Below are 21,479 nucleotides of genomic sequence, written 5' to 3'. Positions count from 1 at the left end.
GACAGGAGTGGTCACACCTGGCTTAGAGAAGGAATCAAATACATACAAGTGTTTTTCCTCTTAGAAGCCACCAACTTTTAGTGTTTCCTGAACACCTGTTCCTAACAGAACACATCACCTCATAAAGCAGTTTTAAGAAAGTCTCTTTGGAGCACTTACACAAAGAACAAACCCAGTGAGGACAGGATGGCTCAGCAAAGCGCTACATGTTTCTGCACTGATAACTCTGTGGACACAACCAATACATTAAAATATGAAGTCCCTCACTCAGCTTTTAAAACACAGCCAGGATATATAACTTCCAAACCGCCCCCCATATATTTTGACGTTGAAACTCAAAATATTATCTCATTTCAAACAGAATAACGGGAGCAAGGTCTCCATACAGGGTACAGCCTAAGTTGTCTCCTGGACACGATACGAGAAACTGGAAAAGCATCTCAACAAAACTCATTCTACATTCATTGTAAAATGTAACGTATTTATTGAGGTGTCATATTTACCATGTAAGAGATGAAAAATACAGCAAGCAAAAAGGAAGACATCAGCATATGACAATGTTTAAGGTGTTACCTGTGCTTTCAGATGTGTCTGTTGTGAGGAATGCTGAGACTGCTGTTTCTGCTGAAGCTGAGCAAGTTGTTGCCTCTGCATCTGGACTAACTGCTGTTGATGTGTCTGAAATTGCTCCTCAGTGATACCCCCTGTTACTACAGAAAAGAAAGAGAAGCTGCCATTAAACACGCAGGCACAAAGCAAAATACAGACAAAATTCAAGATTGTGTCCACGTGGGATAACAAGTGGTTGGAGACAACATACACTGTGTTGCAAACATCTTCATACTCTTACATACAGGAGAAACCAAGCAAAATTTGTACAGTGTGTTCTTTTAGCATTGAATCAACTTATAACAAGAGAATTCACAGCTTTCATTGCTTTTATGCAGTCAGTTTTCTCCCCAGTAACTTTAAGCAGGAGCTTAAAGAAATTCTCTTCCTGGTTTGCATGTCCTAAAAATCCAAGCTGAGGACAAAGGACACTGGGCTGGGCGTCTCCTCTCCCAGTAAAGTTTATTCCTGTACAGCTTTCCTTCCTACAGTCCCTTATCGTTGTTCCTTTTTCCGACACCACAGAGGGCTCTGCAAGGAAAGCTCTGGCAGCCAAGAACACCTACTTCAGCAGCACAACCAGGATTCGTAAGTTTAAACAGCTTGTACACGTTATACCAACCTCACTAGAAAGGGCTATAAACTGATACGCAACAAAGCTGATCACCAGGTCTGACACTCAGTAAATCATTTGGTTTGAGTTGGAAGGGGCCTCAAAGCCCACCCAGTCCCACCCCTGCCATGGGCAGGGACACCTCCCACTGGATCAGGGGCTCCAAGCCCCATCCAACCTGGCCTTGAACCCCTCCAGGGATGGGGCAGCCATCCCTGCTCTGGGCAGCCTGGGCCAGGGCCTCCTCATACTCATGGTGAACAATTTCTTCCTAATGTCTAATCTAACTCTTCCCCCTTTCAATTTAAAGCCCATTCCCCTCATACTATTACTCTATGCACTTGTAAGAAGTCCCTCCCCAGCTTTCTTGTAGCCCCCTGCAACTATCCCACAGCACTCTATTTAGCAAACCCGTGTCACCTTCCTATTTCACTCTTTCTCCCCCTCCCTCAAAGGAAATGCTTAAGTTTCACCTGAATGGGATTTTCCCTGCTAATTAATTTTTTTAATGGCATAAGTTTATAAGTGCCAGAGCGAGCTTGTTTATGTATGTGAACCAGGTTAGTGCAACCACAGTAGTGTCAGCCTCTCAATGAGCGAAGGGAACGGTGAAATCAGAAATGCTGGTCTCAATATTCTCCCCCAAAGAACCCCACATTCGATGAATTGCAAATCCCATCTGGTATTTCATATTAAACCCCGAGTTTTGTGCAGTTGATGCCAACCTGTGAACAAAATACTTCTGGGAAGAAGGAGAGAATTCTCTTTTCAAAATTCCCATCCCCTACATTTCAGCAGTTTATTCCGAACTGTATTTCTCAAAGACTGAAGCTGTCTCAAAGCAGTTCAAATGTGGACTCCGCAGGAATATCAGCTTACCAGGAGATGCTGAGGTATCATTAAAATATGAAGCAAATCTATCTAATCTGTCAGGGTCTGGCTCTTTCACTTACTGGCTGTAATAGGTGTGGTTGTCCTGAAATTCCACGCAGGATAAATACCAAAACGGAGGCTGTGTTCGTTTAGGAACTGGTACCAAAATTTCTTCTCTATGAGGGCACTGACAAATCCAATGACTTATACAGCTACTCCTGTTCGATTCTAGGGACTTTATTATCATTTCCAAATATAACCATAATACTGGAATAATCAGTTGTTCTGCCTTTACACATCTGAATTATACTCAGTTCCCAAGCTAGAACCAGGTATTGATTCAATGTTCGGACTGCACTCTGCTGTCAGCCTTGCTATAAGCCAGCAGATGTTCGTTAGCACATTCAGTATCGTTTGCTTCGGCCAACCCAAACAACTGAAGGGTCATCGAAAAAAACTGGCAAACCTTTATGATGTTCCAAAATAGCCTTTTCAGGTCACAGTCATATACATGTGTTCTACTTCTCATAAAAGGTTCTGTTTACCACGATTTTAGCTTCCACTGCCAGTATTTTGTTTTACCATAGCCTGACTACTGAAAGATCACAACAGAAGATGGTAAAAAGTCAATGTGAAATTAAGTCTTCCAGGCTCCTCTCCTTCTTGACAGCTTTGGTTTGGATTATTATGTCACTTCTCTTAGGATTTAAAGGCTTTAATCAAAGATCATCTTTCTGGCTGCCCCAAAAGTGGTGTTTCATTAATCTAATTACTTCTGCGTGGTATTTAATTCCAGAAGAAAATGCCTCCTAAAGGAAAAAGCTTGTTCCATAGGCAAAACCATTCCAGGGAGAATGCCATCATCTGCAGTTGTCTTTTGTACCTGGGGACCTGGTAACTAAACAGGTAGCTATTGAGCCGGTGGCTGGAGCTGCAGCTGAAGCAGCCTGGGAGCCAAACACACACAGCAACTGCACCCAAAACTGTGGAAGACTGTGCCTGAAGCCTGCTTCTTCCTTTAGTCCCCAAAACGAGGGAGCTGCACTCCAGGAATTCAGCAAGCAGGTTACATATTACTCAGCTCCCCTAAGTAGTACCACCTACAAATTCCTTGTAACATCCTCCCTCCCCTCTCCTGACAATCAGCTGGATCCCTAGCTCACCAGTTTACCTCATTTGCCAGAGCACAATTCTTCTGCAGGCAGCTCTGGCAAGGAGACCAGCTTACTTTTCCAGACATAGTGTGTAAGACTACACAAAGCTTACACAACTGATCAAATGGATCAGATCCTTTCAGCGACCTTGTCTTTTAAGGTTCCTCAAATTCAGTTCTCTCACTTGCAATTCTTGTAATGCGAGCAAGAGAGTAACTTAGCTTGAAGCAGTGGTTCTTTATTCACGCACAGGTTCATTACTCTCACAGCGGTCAGGCAGTCACGTGTTTTAAAGTAAGGCTGTCTCTCTGTTCATACAATGCCTGGCACTTAAGGAAATGCCAGACTAAGAGCTACTTGATTAATAGAAGAGAAGAATAACACAGAGGTAACTAAATATTCTTGGGCACCAAAACCCAAAGCAAGCAACCCCAAGTCTTCTCTAAACTAAAAGAAAACCAAAACTGATCCGTTTAACTACTGTCACTGCTTCCTCTAGAGACACCTTTATGCTTGCAGGCAAGTGTGCTATAAAATCAACTGATTTCTGTCTCCAAACAGAATTAATTCAGTAAGCACTGTTACTTGTACCTGTGCTCATTTAATGCCTATCCAGGCTCTCACCAACCCTTTATAAATTTACTCACTATTTACTAATAATAAAATCTACCCGCATTGCCTCTTGCTGGCTCAGTTACTTGGTGAAGAATTCGTTGCCTATTGCAGCTGACCCTTTACCAGAATTACAGGGTCTGGTTTGCAATTTAAATCTGGAAAGAAAAAGGGCTTCCATAACCATAACTGCATAATGTACTTCAGCTACACAGCGATCTCTGTTCTGATCTGTGTTCTTGAAACTATATCTAAATTCTATTAGCAGAAGTTAATATCTATAACTCTCCAAAGCAGCCGAGATCCATCACATCCATTTCAATGCATGTTTTCAGACATTTCTCTCATGTCTCCCATCACTAAAATGCATGTTTCTGTCCTTTCCTTTTTCTCTGTCCTTTCCCGTAGGTCTCTTGCCTTAACAGTGCAAACCCTGATGTACTTCGTTGCCAGTCTACATCCGTGTATCAGATCCATCACCAATTTGCCATGTAGCATCAATAATTCTGGGGTTTATTCTGTATTACCTGAATTAGAAAGTGCTGATGTTTTTTTTCTTACGTATACACAGTTCTGTACCAAATCAAACCCCTTTTCCCTGAACACGCTGCTCAAACACTGTTCTCATTTTGCTTTTCTTATGATGGCCCATCTTTCCTCTACCAATGGAATTGTCTGCTGCCATCTTCATTTAGACTCAAGCCAGGTATGGAGATGTGACAAATCTCTTCAACTTTTTTCCTTCACTCACTTCTTCATTTACTGTTAAAATCCGATATATCAGCTTCCATTCCAAAATATTCTCCTAGTTTTGTAAGCAGACTCCACCCTCAAAGGAAATAAAATTCAGCTCAAAGCAGAATTCAAAGCCTTTAAAGTTTCACATCTAGCTGATCCTTAAATAATCAACTGATATTTATTGTATTGTCATGAAAAATTCTATGGAGAAACAATCAACTTAGCCTATACCTCTTTAAGCAACTTTCCTGATGTCCTGGTTTCTGCAGGGACAGAGTTCATCATCTTCCTAGTAGCCGATACAGTGCTGTGTTTTGGGTTTGGGATGAGAATAACATTGATAACACATTGATGTCTTAGTCGCAGCTAAGTTCCCAAGCCAAAGACTTTCCAGCTTCCCAGGCTCTCCTGGCTGGAGCCGCACGAGAGGCTGGGAGTGGGCACAGCCAGGAGAGCTGACCCAGCCTGGCCAAAGGGACATTCCGTGCCGTGCACCATCATGCTCAGCACATGAACGAGGGGGAGTTAGCCAGGGGAGGATCACTCCTCAGGACTGGACTTTGCATTGGCTGGCGAGGAACTGCGTTGTGCATCACCTGCCCTGGATACTCTATTACCATTATCATTCTCTCCTCCTTTGCTGTCCTATGAAACTGTCTTTATCTCAACCCATGAGCTTTACTTCTCCTTTCATTCTCCTCCTCATCCCACAGGGAGGGGGGTGTGAGCGGCTGCCAGCTGGGGTTAAACCACGACGCCTTACCTTGGTGTCATCACACAAACAGAAATCCTGCAGCACTACTGGCTCTCATTATATAGAGCTACCAGCAAACTCGTGGTTGTTCCTTACAGCTTATGGTCCATGTTTCACCTCCTGAACTGACAAACAGTACTCGTACTCTTTTCCACTTGCTGCATTTGCTTTCGCAAGCCATCTCGTGATGTTTAACAACCCCATCACACACAACTGCCCCTTCCTGCTACAGGTGCAAATCTCCAGCCCTTCACGTTCCTACCAAAAAAAGAATTATACAAAATATGACCATTGCACATTACGTCCGTCCTCTTCTTACAGCAGAAAAACATTCTTGTGCAAATCTTTTATGTGAAAATATATAGGTTGCAAGGACTACACTGAAAAGTACTTTATCAAAGTGAATTTGCAGTGCTTACGTCAGTGCTGCGCTGGCAGTGCTCAACAAGCTCACGCACAGTCTTAAAACCATAATGTAGAGAAAAACGCTCTCATCTTCAAGAAATTTGACTTCTACACGTGAATTCTAGAGGTATGTCATTAAAGATTAAATACCCAGCCTTGCAAGTGGCTTTAAAAGAGATGGACCATTCCGCACCCATGTAAAGTTAATTATGGAATTCAGAATCATATATCCAATATAATATATAATCTATATTAGAAATGCTTATATATGATATATATAAAATATATAAAACACAGATTATATAATAGATATAATATGTATATCTAATCTATATCTAAATATACCCAATCATCTTGCTTCATAATACCGAATTCTGTCTGTACACAATGGAGCAGGAAAACACTCAGGTTGTTAGTAGCTCTTTCTGGCATTATCTCAAATTCTCCAACTTTTTAAAGAACCACACATGCTCTTAAAATCATAAAGGAGCGACACTCCCGATACACGAAGCAAGCGATGTAAAGATTAAAGCTTGATATGAGCTTCAAGCAATTTCTTCTTTTTGTGGCTTTTATTCCAACTTTAGTGCTTCTACACCCAAATTGCTAACAAAGGGTCTACACAGATCAGAAGGATTGCGTATATTTTATATTCTTGTGAAGACACTACAAGAAACTTGTTTTGTTTAACGCCAAACCGTTTCTATGTGACTGGCTGTCTTGCTCGTCTGCATCTATCACGCCACAAAGCTGAACGGTAACAGGTGGCTGCAGTGGCTATGAGAGTTAAGAGATGACACTTAAAGGGAAAGGCCACCTCCTATTGCACTTAATCAACAGCCGATGGTTTCCTGAAAAATCAACAGAGAAGGTGCATCATTGGATGCTTCCACTGCGAATGTCTTGGCTATGACAGACTACGAACAGAAAGCGCTGTTTGCAGACTCTGGCACGCCTGCTCGGTGCGCTTACTGACTCACTGCTGCTCTAATGAAACGCTTTGTCAAGTTTTAAAAACTCCAACGACAAAACCAACATTGCTCCCCCTGAAGCCAACTGCTTTTCCTTGGCATTTACAGATTTCTTTTGCGTTTCTTCTCTCCCTCAACACAGTCAGACTAATTCAGGTCTGTAAGACTCCATCACACCTAAGCAATCCTTAAACAGGAGCAGAATCTCTCCTTTAAATAAACATAGAACGGCTTGGGTCGGAAGGGACCTCAAAGCCCATCCAGTCCCACCCCTGCCACGGGCAGGGACACCTCCCACTGGATCAGGGGCTCCAAGCCCCATCCAACCTGGCCTTGAACCCCTCCAGGGATGGGGCAGCCACCCCTGCTCTGGGCAGCCTCCCCACCCTCACAGTGAAGAATTTCTTCCTAAAATATAACCTAAACATTCCCCCTTCCAATTTACAGCCATTCCTCTTTGTGAATGATCAAGTCCAGCACTTCATCAAGATTCTGCTCAAACTGTAATGGAAGTCATAGGAAGGGGACTGTTTGCGCAAAATCTCTGTACATTCCAAGAAATACAAAACGATTAGCTTGTCTCGTTGGTTTAGGCAAGCATCACCGCTGAACACATTATCAGCCCAGTTCCAAACCAAAGATGTTATCAGCCCAATTCCAAACCAAAAGCACCAGAACTCAATATTTTAAGTTGCAGAGCAATCCAAACCCTTGCCTACCTGATATGCCATTCCTGCTGGTGTTCAATAAAGCTACAGATGCCGCAGAGACTCTTTTATTATTCACAGTCTGCCCTGGTTTCCTTGAGGTACATTCTTCGCTATCGCTGTCCTGTAGATTTAGTAGCCTTGGCTGAAAACACTGAAGTCGACACGATCGGATATTGCTTAATATTTCAGAAAGGGACAGTCTGTTTTCACAACATCTACTGGAAGCATTGGTCCGTGAAAAATTAGAAGAAAAGTCTAAAGTCTGGGAAGAGCTTGAAAAACTGTTCAGCATTTCTGGGTCAATCTGCCTCAGGACAGGATCGTGTTCTGTGGATATTCGGTCCATTATAACCCTGAATAAAGAGGATGGAAATAAAAGGTGTTAGTTTAACTGTCTCTAATACTTTTATCCTTTGAAGGGGAATAAAGAGTAAAAGTAATGCAACCATACCTTCCACCCCTGCCAATTCGTCGTCTTGCAAATCCTATACATCTTCTTGGAATTGTAAGGGTCGTAAGGCAATGCCTGAACCCCAGTTTGTCCAATTCTGCCAATTCGGAGTTCTCATACGAAGAATTAGTTTGGTCCAAACGAGGCTGTAGAGAGAAAAAGAAAAGGTCATTTTGCATTCATTTGCAGGTCTTCTCAAGTGGCTTCTGCAAGCAGAAGAACTCTAAAAGGCTAACGAAGGGTATTAAATAACGTGTTTCTCAACAACAAGAAAAACAAATAAAAATGCAAGTTTTCAGTCACCTCGACTTCTGCCTGCCACAAAGTCAGCTCGCAGGCCATAGAAAAATGAGTAGGATAAACACTAAGCAAGAGAAACTTCAACTCGCTCTTCAGAGCCAGGCAGAAAAGAGGACTGGATTAGCAATCAACAGGTGAAAAACTCACCCAAACTGAAAGAACAAGTAAGTTAGGAGGCCACACAAGAAACAAGTGGCAAATAGACAAGTACAGCTGAAATAACCCACTAGTAAATCTCTCAAAGGAGAGAGTACAACGAGAAAAACTCTCCTGTCATCTCAAAACCACTTCCTCTTGACTCCTCAAATCAAAGCTTTGGTGGTGGAAGTGGGAAAACAAGAAACATTTCATATTAGCACTGTGTGAACCTACATCTGAAAAACTACAAGCCCCAAACCACCACACTAACTCTGACAAGCAGACAGCCTTACAGCGTAATACTGGCATCCTGCTCTTCTCCTGAACGCGCACGGTCCGTCAGGGTCATTTTCTTCCTCTGCTTCTGACACTGGTGAGGGTACCTAGACCAGAAAGCGAAGTCATTCACCCAACTGCCACATTCATGTGACACAATCTTATTATGTGAATTTGTATAATAAATAAATATGACCTATATTTATATATTTAATGCAAGTGGGATCTTGCTCTCTTCAGATCCCACCTGCAATCCCTGACATAAGAAGGATATGGAACTGTTGGAACAGGTCCAGAGGAGGCCACAAAGATGATCCGAGGGCCGGAGCACCTCTGCTCTAAGGACAGGCTGAGAGAGTTGGGGTTGTTCAGCCTGGAGAAGAGAAGGCTCCAGGGAGACCTTAGAGCAGCTTCCAGTACTGAAAGGGGCCCCAGGATATCTGGGAAGGGACGTTTTCCAAGGGCCTGGAGTGATAGGATGAGAGGGAATGGCTTTAAATTGTAAATGGGATGATTTAGACGAGACATTAGGAAGAAACTGTTCACAATGAGGGTGGGGAGGCCCTGGCCCAGGCTGCCCAGAGCAGTGGTACCTGCCCCATCCCTGGAGGGGTTCAAGGCCAGGTTTAAATCTGGCTTCTGGAGTTTGGAGCAACCAGATCCAGTGGAAGGTGCCCCTGCCACAGCAGGGGGCTGGAAGTGGGAGGGCCTTAGGATCCCTTCCAACTCAAACCATTCTATGATTCTATGAAGTTTCCCCAAAGCATAGCTGAGAGGAAAACAAACTCCTAGTTTACGCAATTATCTTTATATAAATCCACTGTCCAAAGGAGTTGTTCTCCATTTCGAGCAGGACTGGCCACTAGAATCTCTACCTTCTGTACGCTTAGAATCTGTAACAGAGTGTTACCTGCGGGAACTCATCTTCGTCTGAGCTGTGGAAGTCGTACTGTTTAATATCGCTCTTGCTGATAACAGGCAAGGGCTCAGCTGACGGCTGCTGCGGAGTGACTGCACACTCTGTTTTAGCTTTCTTTAGGTACTTCTTCTTTTGACGTACAACGTCAGATACCTCCTCCTTTAGAGATGAATGATGAGAATGCTGGTTGTGGAAAAAAAAAAAGAAAGAAATTAAGAGAAATAATTAACCTTTGTCTCACGCTTAAAGACATGACTGTTTAGCTTCAAAACCCCTCAGCCTGCACATGCTGCATGTTATTTCAGATGCATAATGCACAAGTTATTCAAAACTTGTAGAAACCCCAGAACTTTACCTCTGAAAGTCTTCACAGATATTTATAAATAAACTACCTGACAGCTTTTGAGTCATGCAACTGCTGAAGAGGTACCCTGCCCTACAGTGCACTCAGATTCCAATTGGAAATCCTGTTCCAATTATTCTCCAGAATCTGTTTTCTATGGCAGGCAATCACAACTGCCTTAACTCCTCAGATGCATTCAAAACTACTTGATTTGTTTCATGCTTGCTAGACAGTTTATATTTTTTAAAAGATGTAATGTTATCCAGTTTTGCCATTTAAGACCTCATTAACAGAACCCCTCTGCAGTGAGCAGCTCCATCCACACAAAACCGTTCATTTAGACACAAACACTGTTAAACCTCAAAGCTTTAATTCAAAAGCAGGATGACTTCACGTATCACCTTCTGAATTACAACTAAAAGCGAGTGTAGTTTTGAATAGTGTTTAAATTCACCCCAAATCACCACTGACAACACCTGCCTGGCTGAAACCAACTCCACGCACGGAGCTCGGCTTCCCAGGGGGAGGAGAACAGCTCAGACCCCGCAGTCACCGCTAGGCGTCGCGGCTGCGAAGGGCAAACTCCAAAGGGGACTCGCATCCCAGCGTTTGGTAACTGGGATTTCGGGTTATGTCTTCGAAAACACGCTGTTATTCAGAGCTGGGTGCATTTTTACCCTCTCACACTAACAGCACAACATCAGGCTTTATCCCTTCTCTGTCCAGGACCCTGCATTCAGTGAGTTTAAACACAATGATGATGTGCAAACTGGTTTGTTTGGGGTTCTGTTTGTTAAAACAAAGAAAGCTCCTAAAAGGAAGAAAAGATGCTTACGGCTTAAAGAACAATTAAAGGAAACAGGAGACAAAGAAGTAGAAACAAGACAAGCAAACCAACCCTTTGCAATAACAAAATTACACTAAGATTGGAAGCAGTAGGTTTTGCAATTAATGCAGGGATTAACTGCAAAAACCCTAAAAATTACTTTGTAAGAATAAGGTTAACAACATTAAATCTGCTTCTCCAGATGTTACTGACAAGGCCAATTATAGAAATAAAATGTGATCCACTGGGTTTCTGCACAGATTTTAAAAAGCCCAAAGGAAGACTCTGTCAAAGTAGCATCAAGTGCCACATTCCAAAGCTTTGTAGGATTTAGAGTGACACAAGAACTGGTGTGGGACACACAGCAATACAGGCCTTGCATCTTTCTACACTCATCCCCTCAGCGCAGTTTTCCATCCCCTACTGAATTCAGCCACCCTTTCTTCCACCTTCCTACGTTTGCTACTAACCTGAGGACCAAGCAGTGGGAGATACGAAGATGCCTACTCAGTTGACTGAGAAGGGTCCAGGCCTTGGAAATAACAAACCACTACAAGTTCCAATAAGTGGTTTCTAAAACATTAGTTGCTTGCGATTTTTTTCAGCTGTCAAGGTGATTTAACCATTGCATCCTTGTGCCTGGAAGTGTTGCTCAAAGATCACTCACACAGTTCAGAGCAGCTTCTCGAATCCTTTGCCATTCTAGCTGTAACTCAGTCAAATCTTGCATTTTCAGGACTGTATTTGCAGCGATGGCTTACTGGTACTCACAGACAACACTATCAGAACAACTCCGTGCTCCAGTCTCCCTTTGAAGGGAGAAGGAGCGATAACTCCCTATATGTTGCAGTCTCATGGAGGCCCTGATGTCCACCTAACACACCAGGTTTACATCACCTTAAGAGGAAAGAGAGACCTGAGAAGGAAAACGAACACTGGTATGGTGCTGCTTTTCAAAGAAACAAACAGCAATGCCAGCCAGCCCTTTCCCAACTTAGGTGGGAAAGGCAACAAACATTATAATGGAAGCAAGCACAGCTGTACCCTGCTCTCCTGCTTTCTCCTGCTCAGTTTTGCAATGCAAACATCCGCAGGGTAAATCCAAAGGAACAACGAAACCAGTAACAAGAAGCTGACAGTAGAAGGCTTACCTTGACTTTACATTCTTGAACTTTATGATGGTTTCCATTATGAAGAGTGGATGGAGTTGTGCTCATCTCTTTTTCTGGTCTATTAAGCTTCACTTCATTGAGGATCTCTCCTCCGTAATCACCCAAATGGTACCTTAAAATACATGATTAAAAGCATAAAGCTGCATTTCCACTGGGAAGTGTTTGAAAGACACAAAACAGTCACACAATCTGCAGAAATCCTCTCTGTTCCAGCTTCTGAAGTGAATGGTGCTGTATAAGCCTTCAGCCCCAGGCACGTGCAGAAGACAAACACTCACAAAGCAACAAATTACAGGATGCGTTTTTAAACCTATCTGATGAAAACAAAAACCTTGGTGTTATCAAGGACTTCTCACAGATAAAATCTGCAATTTTACCTTTTCTCGACAACTTCTAACGTCAGATGCAACAGCTCGCGTTTTGTTTTCTCTCTTCTCTTAATCATCTCCAAGATAGTTATGGCTCTGCTAAACTCTCTTCTTAACTTCAACATCTTCTCATACGACGCTTCATCGTTCTTTCGATTCTAGGGGAAGATTAAACAAATTTTGACTCCAAAGCAAAACCTCTAAGGCATAAAGAGCAAAAAAGTTACAGAATGCTGCTGCAAGTGAGAATCGCACGAGTAGCTCAGAAGAAACGTAGAAGAAACCTGTCGGTAGAGATCCACAAAAAGCAAAAAGCTTTTAAGATTAAGCTGAAGAAGAACTTTTCAGTCCTGTCCCTGCCATGCTTTCTCTGCTCAGATTCCATCCCAACCTGGTGGCAGTTTGGTAGAACAAAGAATTCAAGACTTGGTTCCTAAAACCACTCCACTCGATTCCTAAAACTCCTTCCACTCGATTCTGCACACAGTAGGGTGTACACACATGTACAAGGTTGACGTAAGATATTGAGTAATTACAGACTTTGTAGTTGAAATTTATGCTACAAATACAAAAACTGAGTTATTTACTCCATGGCGAATGGAAGATTGTCCCCCCCTTTTTCACAGAAGTTTGTAATCCAGCAAGTCCCAGAGCTGCTTGTTGCAATACATGCCAATACCTAGAAATTATCCCGCGAGCCTCAACTTTCCAGGAAACAGGCAGGCTGTAAATTGCCTATGAAGACCTGATGGATTACAACCCAACTACACCATTCAACAGGCTTGAAACAGCAGTGTCATCCAATATTGTGACTATTAAGAGACAATCCCATCAGTAACTGTAGATACCACAGGACGAGATGCTGGACAGGAATCAAAAGGATTTCCTATCACTGCAGGATTCAAAATGACAAATTGAAACCAGCAGAGTTTGATGAGCTACCTTTCTTGTCTGCATCTTCTCAGTCCTCCTGCGGAAGGCAACGTAAGGGTCGTTGTTGGTGGAGCCATCCCTCTTTTCTTGTTTGATTTGGGGGATGAGAGATGGCCCTCTGCAATTCTTACGCTTCCTTACCCAGTAGTCATACACAGCCTTGATAAGGTAGTCATCCTCGTTTAGCAGCAATTTCGCTTCCTGAAGTGTTACAAGCTGAAAGAGAAAACGCAAAAGGTGTAGTTGAAACGGGGGAGGGTGGTAGCACAGGGACAAAGTCGCCACACATTCACACCTCTTTTGTACCCCTCGTAGGTACACTGCATTCTTTTCTAGCACAAGACAGCAAGGGGAAGAAGCGATTTTGATCTAAGTTGAAGTACTTCAGCCACCACCAGTTGGTGTCCCGAAGCCACGTATATAGTTCTGACCTTTCTGAACCAGAAGTGCCATCTCTCAAACTTTCACACAACAGCCTACAACTTCCTCAGTTTTCATGAAACGTGAGAACAGTCTGAAACAACGATGAGCACAGGACGAGCAGTTACTACAGTCTGTAGGTCATGACTGAGCTATCACTTTAATTTTACTATTTTTTCCCTAAAAAAATAGTTTCTTTTTCGTTAGCCATTATTTATGTAAGATTCTTTGCAGTTTAATGCCAATTCCCCATGAAGATATGTTACTGTAGACAGAATATACTCTAAAACAAACTAGTTTCTTGAATTTTCCCCCAAAATGTTTACTTTGTGATAGAAAATGACGACTGTCCCTGTTTATTACACAGAGACACAATGACATTCACCTCTTAGGTCAGGCATTTCAGCAGGAGGCAGTTAAACACAAGCAATTAAAAGATAACATTTTTTCCTTCTTATGTTCAGCTCTCTATATGGAAATCAGACTCTAGATAAATGCAAAACCCATCATTTACTAACTAGTACATTCGTTTAACATGCTCATATCACCTTAAACCTATACATTAAATAAAAAGAAATCTGTATCATTAGCAGCACTTAAAATAGAAGTCAGACAGCACTTCAGCTTCCTCCTAATTAGGAAAATACCAACTGAACAATTTAAATTTGCAGTTTTGCAACATGTCAAACTTGTGAGGATAAGCAAAAAAACCCCTATACATTTCAGAAAAACAAGGATATCCTAAGCGTAACCACTGCTACTACATAAGTATTAATTCCAGCCAGAACAGAATAAAGCCCCTGCAATCTACAGCAGCACTAGAAAAACATTAAACTGTGTTGAAAAGAAAGAAAGAACAAAAAGGAGGCGATGAACCCCTCTGTGATTCTGATCTCCTGCAGCATTTAAACTGTGACACTGCCCTGCTCTGTCTCGAATGGACATGAGCCTAGTTCATCTATCACTCACCAGCCCACCAAGACTATAGGCAGGAGTTGGTAGGACTGTGTGTAGCTAACACACAACTTAATATCCACAGCGATGGAACGAAGTCTGCTTCAAAACAATCTCAGTCTCGTTTGGCCTTTGCTCTCTTTTTTCTATTAACTTATTTCTTATTAAAAGAAATCGACTCTGCCTTGAGCACACAGAGAAGCTAAAGCGTGACTCCAAGTGCTTGCTTCTGCAAGCACCACCGGCAACACTGATGCAGAGTCCCTACGCTCCTTGCTTAAATCAGGTTATAAAGGTGTCCAAGAGGAATGCCTGGAACCCTCTCCTTGGTGGGGAAGGCATTCCCACCACTATCTTTTTATATTTCAGAGGGAAGGACTGTAAATAAGTGAATTCCACAGCAGCCCCATGTGGGATTTGAGAGCTTTATAACCCCTTGCAGGGAGGGAAACTGCTAGGCAGGCAAAATCCTGTCTTTCCCAAGCTCCAATATCCTGCAAGAGTTGTTTCATCTTACTGTTCCAAAGACAGAGTTCAGGACACAGCTACTTGATGTCAGCTGAGAATTTTCTGTAGCCCAAAAGCAGGGCAAGGAACTTGAACGCAAAAACCACAATCCCTGAAGTGAGGCACAAAGTACTGCAGTCCCATAAAAATTTCACCTTCAAGAGGGAGCCCGTGGTGTAAGAACCAGGTACAGTGCTTCCTGTACACTTGACATCTTTTACGTCATGGGCTTCCTTAAATGAGCACTTTCGGGCTCAAAACACTTTTCACCTCTCTGTAAGGCTTCAGTGACCTTTACATATAAGGGAAAGAGAAAGGGCTGCTGCCTAAGGAGAACTATCCACATCCTTGTAATATCTTAGGAAAATATCTTTCAGTTCTTAAATTCAACTTCATGATTTGCGCAATGAAAGATGAAATCAACATTAAAAGGATGCAAATTCATCTTGAAAAGTGGCAACAAGCGCTGCTTTAACTGTTAGCTATAACACGGGTATCTGCAAATCTCATAGATCCTAGTATCACAAATTCCACAGGTACCACTCAAAAGCAACTGCTTTTCCTCACATCCCACTGTCTTAACCTGTTAAGAAATCTTTACCTAATCCTTGTTAAAGCTTCTCTAAGATGCAGAAAATACAACATTTTGGCCTCTTAACACACAGCATTGAATGAAATCGGATTAAGTAACTGAGGCAGAGCTGCAGATACTGCAAAGGACTCTTCACTCCCACAAAACATCCGTCTCACTGAGAGATAGTTGTGCCTATTTCAAACTGGCCTTTCAGAAGCAGACCATTCAGATATCGTTTGAGTTATGTTCTTGGCTTTAAGGCCCTTCAGACACCTCAGGCACTGACTATTAACACAACACGTTACCCTTCTAAGCAACACAGAGCACACGAGAATTTGAATTCTCATCTACATTCATAGCCAAATCTACACTCCTGCCAACCACTGCAAACTCCTTCCATATCAACACAAGTAAAACAAGATGTTATAAATTCTCCTCTCTAACACACTGCGGTTAGGAATTAAAGTTTAAAACCAACTCCCTCCCAACCACCTCCCCAAGCTCCCTCCTCACCTGTTTTGTCTAAGTTACCAATTTTGACAATAAGACAGCAATGTGATTTCTGTATAACTGCAGACTCAAAAACACACTTATCCTGTTAGTAGGAAATAAAACAAATTGAAAAACAAACACCAAAACCACCCAGAGCCACCCCACCAGAGAGCTCAGCGCTCGCAAAGCCTCATCCATCTCTTCACGCGGTACCATACCTGACTAGAACTGGCTTTTTCAAGTCGGTCAACCATTATTTCAAACTGCAGCGGCTTGATTTCCATCTTCCGATTTAGCCTGTTCAGCAAGGCTTCATCCTCAGAGTCCATATCGTAGTCTGGCTGCTCATTGTCCAGATTAAAGGCTGAAACAAACACACACACACAGAGAAAAGGTGAAACCATTGGTAAATAATGCACTGTCGAAATAGAGACGCGTGCATCTGGCAAACAGAAATCAAAAACCATTGATAAAATGTCTCTGCTGTCACGTTTTTTTCTTTATGCTACAAAGTTCCACATAACAGCTGCAAGACAAGTGTTAGAAGCTGCTTATCTTGACTTCTAGTGTGTGGGGAACCAAAAGAAGTTTCATTTTATTTTAAGTGGCTCAAAGGACGGCAGAAAAAAGTGCTTTAGTTTAAAAAATTACCACAAAGACATAGAAGAGTCGATGTATCTTTGCAAAACCAGAGCAAAACTGCTTCCTTGTGCTGTTGCTCCTCCAGAATATTATGCAATCAACATCATTTTCAATCAAATCCCAGACTTGGAGAAAAAGAACTTAAACTGAAGTTCCAATGTAATTTCAGTTGCCCATTTTTTGAACAGTTTAAAAGATCCAGAGGTTTACAGTATTTAATAGGAATAACTTTTCCATTCCCACACTTACACGAAGCCTCTTGCCCTACTAAAAGCAGAAGGCAGTTATCATTCAAATAAGAGAGCAGAAATTAAGCCTTACAAGGATGAACAAATTGCATACCACAGCCAGAATTCTTAATATGAAACATTATTTGTACCTAAAAAAGCCTTAAAGAGGTGAAACAGCTACAACTCTCCAAATAATTCAGAACTGAGTTACTGTATTAACAGCAACGAAAGCTTCTTGAAATATATTCTACTCTTGTCTTGATGCTTCTAAACTCGTGGCTGTTCCTGAGCACTAACTTAAAGAAAAACTCTGCTACCGAGCTTCACAATGTGCTTTGAGAGGGCCTCGAAAAAAAACTTGGAACACCAGGAAAGACCAGGAACAGAATAAGAACACTTAAAAATAATCTTTAAAGCGAATTATAGCATTTTCTCTCCTGCGGTTTGACCAGTTAGTGAGCAAGTGGTAAGGAGCATCCTTTTCACATCTCAGACCAGCCTGAGATCACTTTTTCCATATTCCCACGCCGTAAGTTACCTAAAACACTACCAGCATCTCATCTATTTGGCTGTGCATGAAAATGCAGTCAGATACAGCCGAGAAGTGCTAACAAGCAGCACCTTAGCATTTCTAGCTACAACCTACTACCTCTCAGAAGAGTCAGCGCTTGACTGCAGCCCCTCTGACACCACCACCCAGACAGAAGGCTGCTCTGGCCTAACACACACACACTGTAACCATACTATAAAGATTCATTTAAAGAAGTTGTTAATAATAATGGGCTGTAACTATGTATTAAGTGGAATTACTTATATTATTAATTCAATAACAGAAGTTGCACAGCACTTGACACTGTTACTGGGCTCCTGACCCCCAGCACTCCCTCTAACCGTTAACAACTCTACACGGCTTACAACATCAGATCCTGCTTCTTCAGTTCTGGACCGTAGGAATAAGAAGTTCCAAGATAAACACTGGCCAAGGGCAACTGTCACACGATCCAGCTCAGAGCTGGACAGCCAAGAATCAATGAGCCAGCTGCCAAGTATCAGTGCGGGACTCGATGAAACCAGCCTGCCACATCTCACCTGTGGCTCCTGTAACCCTCACACTCCTTCACTCCATTCCAAAGTTTCCCTCCCAGTCAGCACCGACCACTGCTCAAGCCTGGATTGAGTATGTCCGACTCCTCCTGTTATTCCCCAGAGTTTCAAAACCCTTCAGAGCCCTCCCAGCCAAGTCAGACCTTGGCAGTCTTTAGTCCTCTTGCTGCTATGGAACGATGCCTGACATCGCACCTCCCCTTTACTACCATCAATTCAACCACCTGTTAAACACTTTCACCAGAAAGGACACTGCCAAGCTTCCCCCACCCCAAGACCATTCCCAGAGCCTACAAAGCTACCACAAGCCTCACACACACCATGAAACCACATTCAAAAAACGCTGCTCAAGGGAAGTGGTAAAAGCTTTCTAGACCAGATACTCCCATCACCTTGGAGGAGCTCTCCTAACAATAAAGGAAGTGTCTCCACTCCAAACCATAGGGTTTTAACTATGTTCTCACTGATGATGAGAACATGGAGAGGAATCCACTGAAGTCAAAATAAATCCATACAGATAAAGCCCAACTAGCAATTTAAAAGACCAATTGGCCTCAGGAATGCATTAGGAATATTAGTGATAACAATATAGCGGCCTTCCAGCACTGAAAGGGCCTCCAGGAAAGCTGGGGACGAACTCTTGATCAGGGAGTGCAGGGATAGGAATGATTTTAAGCTGACAGAGAGGGGATTTAGATGAAATATTAGAAAACAATGTTTACCCGTGAGGGTGGGGAGGCCCTGGCCCAGGTTGCCCAGAGCAGGGGTGGCTGCCCCATCCCTGGAGGTGTCCAAGGCCATGCTGGATGGGGCTTGGAGCAACTTGATCCGGTGGGAGGTGTCCCTGCCCATGTCAGGGGTGGGACTGGATGGGCTTTAAGGTCCCTTCTGACCCAAAACATTCTATGATTCTAAGGTGAGACGACTGCACTGCCAGTACCTAAAATGACCCCATGATGCCCTTCAGATGAGTCTCCCCCCTCTCACTGCTCCCCGTTAGCAAGCCGAATTGGTTTGCTAATCCAGTTCAAGACACGAGTGTATGCAGACAGAAGCAGAACAGGGAAGGAAAGCAGAACCTCCCCTTCTGGCTGTTGCACTGGTTCATCCACCCCTGTGAACTACAGCTCAGTAACATGTCAGGCCATGCAGCTTCACATATTGTAGTGAATTACTCACTGACAAAACATCCGCTCCCTTGGCTGTCATTTGGAGACTTCATAAAAAACAAACAGAGTGCTGTAAAACTGAGAAAAAAATTAATCCTTAAAGAAAAACAAAAAATGAATCTACACCGTGGATTTCAACTCTATAAAAATATTCTGACAGATAATCAGAATGACAAGATAAAAGCTCTGCGACAGGTACCTGCCAGGAGTGACATCGGATAAAGCCAGTGTTTGGTGCTGTGCGAACAGCGGCAGCCCTTGTCACAGATTCTGCCCTTCACACCTTCTAGTACAGCTTTGCTTTCACTAGCAATGCTTCACGCTACCTGTCACAACCTGCTTTACTTTCACTAGGAATGCTTCACGCTACCCGTCACAACCTGCAGTTATGGACACCAAAGAGAGGGGGTTTACACGGAGGCCACAGGTTAGCGGCACTGTGGAAGTGGTGTTTCCATTCCAGCTCCTGTTTCAGTGCAGACAGGAAGGCCACAAAGTCCCAGCAGCCAACAGAGGTCTAGAAGCCTCAGGCAATGCAGGGGAATCTCCTCCTCTAACTGCTGCATGGAACCATTAGAAGCTAATCTACTCCCAGCTGGCTCACACCTCTGGAACACTCACACCTGTGCCCTCCCTTCCCTGAAGTCTGTCCACTCCTGTTCTTTGAAACATACTTTTACGGACATCCTTAGCCACCAGCTGCCATCTCCTCCCAAGCACTGAGCGAACTCTACTGGCTCCAGAAAAAGCCGTTCCTCACCACGGAGCTTGGCCATCGCAAGACACAGGGGGTCTACAAAGGTGCTGTGTGAGGTAACTATCCATCACCACATTCCCTTCCTGCCCCTGCCACAGGAACGGATGCAACTGCCCATTCACGCCTGCAAGGATGAGTGAAGAGCCAGGTTTGGCCACAGAAAGTACTGTACCTCAACAACATACCTAGCAGGAGGTCACCTGAACAACCAATCTGCTAGCTCATGTAGTTTAAAATGGGTTATCTATACCTCTTCCTGGTAGTTCCTAGGAGGTTGGATGGGTGTTAAGGTCCCTTCCAACCCAACCCAAACCATTCTACGACTCATGACTGATGAACCCATTTTCCTCTCTGAAACTTCTGTATTCCTTCCACAGTGCCCCATTGATCTCAGCAGTAAAGATAACCTCGTGTGAACACTCAGAACTTGTGACTTGCTAACTGCTGCTGCAAAACCAACATCCCAGTTCATATCCTCTGCCACTTTAACCACCCCCAACGGCAGAACCTGTCCCAAGGATTTGCTTTTGTTTACTTAAGCTCCCCAGGGAATCAAGTTTACACTGAATTACAGAAATGCAATTTGGTTTTAAGGTAGGTTACATTAAATTTGGTTTAACCTAAGTTAACTGATTTCATTTCGCTAACGAAATTAAGGCTGTGGTTCCAGTCATTTTAAGCTGACATGGACATGAGGTATGACTAAAACAAGCAGTTCCCCAGCAAGCCACGTGCCTTCCACCACACTTGTGCCAACACCAGCAATCACACAAGGGGCCGAGACAGAAAACTGATAAACACAGAGGTTCCCCTATCAAAAAAAAAAAAAAAAGATAATCTTTCTGTCAGATCACTTTCCAGATCAGTTCCGCTCAGTGTGAACACAGCTGCCACCAGAAAGGTGCTGGTGGTAAGGAAGGAGCGGGCAGTGGCGATCCTGACGGCAGCAGATAAAAGACCATGAGCAATCCAAGAACCGCATGTGGTAATTATACCCACAGCAGTAACACAGCAGCAAAACATCACCTCGCAGTGAGCCCACAGCACCCGAGCAGAGCTCCCAGCACTCCCCACCTCAGCAGGGCAGGTACCACACAAGGACCCATTTTACACGGCCAGGCTGCAAGCCCACAGCCTGAACAGATCCCGCAGCAGCATTCTCTAAAAACAAGCAACACAATGAATAAAAACCTGGGAACCCTCAATTACATGAAATGCTCACTCCACTATTTTTTAACTTGGAGTGACTAAAGTTCATCCCTCACAACTTGATGACTTTCGACCTTTATCTAAATTATCTGGCTGCAATACTTTGGACAAACCAACAGTTTGGCATTTTACACACAGGTAAAATTTATTTATTAACAACAGGGTTTTTTGCTCCATTCCCGTTGTTTGTTAGGGATGCTAATTTCCTTACAGCCGCTGAGATCACTTAGCTTAATTCCAGCACAGGTAGAACTGC

At 43.2% G+C, this 21,479-nt stretch overlaps 1 protein-coding gene across 1 annotated transcript in view; it reads right to left on the bottom strand.

Annotated features, from left to right (window-relative positions):
- The window catches only part of EPC2 (enhancer of polycomb homolog 2), a 44,990-nt gene that overhangs the window by 4,587 nt on the left and 18,924 nt on the right, over nucleotides 1-21,479 (bottom strand). The window contains exons 3-11 of the mRNA XM_069861675.1: nucleotides 16,331-16,476; nucleotides 13,175-13,381; nucleotides 12,242-12,390; nucleotides 11,844-11,976; nucleotides 9,515-9,706; nucleotides 8,622-8,711; nucleotides 7,891-8,036; nucleotides 7,449-7,792; nucleotides 574-710 (exon numbers count right to left, since the gene is read on the bottom strand). Of these exons, the coding sequence (XP_069717776.1) occupies nucleotides 574-710; nucleotides 7,449-7,792; nucleotides 7,891-8,036; nucleotides 8,622-8,711; nucleotides 9,515-9,706; nucleotides 11,844-11,976; nucleotides 12,242-12,390; nucleotides 13,175-13,381; nucleotides 16,331-16,476 (1,544 nt within the window). The remainder of the gene's footprint in view (nucleotides 1-573; nucleotides 711-7,448; nucleotides 7,793-7,890; nucleotides 8,037-8,621; nucleotides 8,712-9,514; nucleotides 9,707-11,843; nucleotides 11,977-12,241; nucleotides 12,391-13,174; nucleotides 13,382-16,330; nucleotides 16,477-21,479) is intronic.

The sequence above is a fragment of the Phaenicophaeus curvirostris genome, chromosome 7 (assembly GCF_032191515.1).
Source record: "Phaenicophaeus curvirostris isolate KB17595 chromosome 7, BPBGC_Pcur_1.0, whole genome shotgun sequence".
In the NCBI taxonomy this organism is placed as follows: Eukaryota; Metazoa; Chordata; class Aves; order Cuculiformes; family Cuculidae; genus Phaenicophaeus; species Phaenicophaeus curvirostris.
The sequence above is the reverse complement of the archived record's forward strand: the minus strand, read 5'-3'. Positions and strand labels throughout refer to the sequence as shown.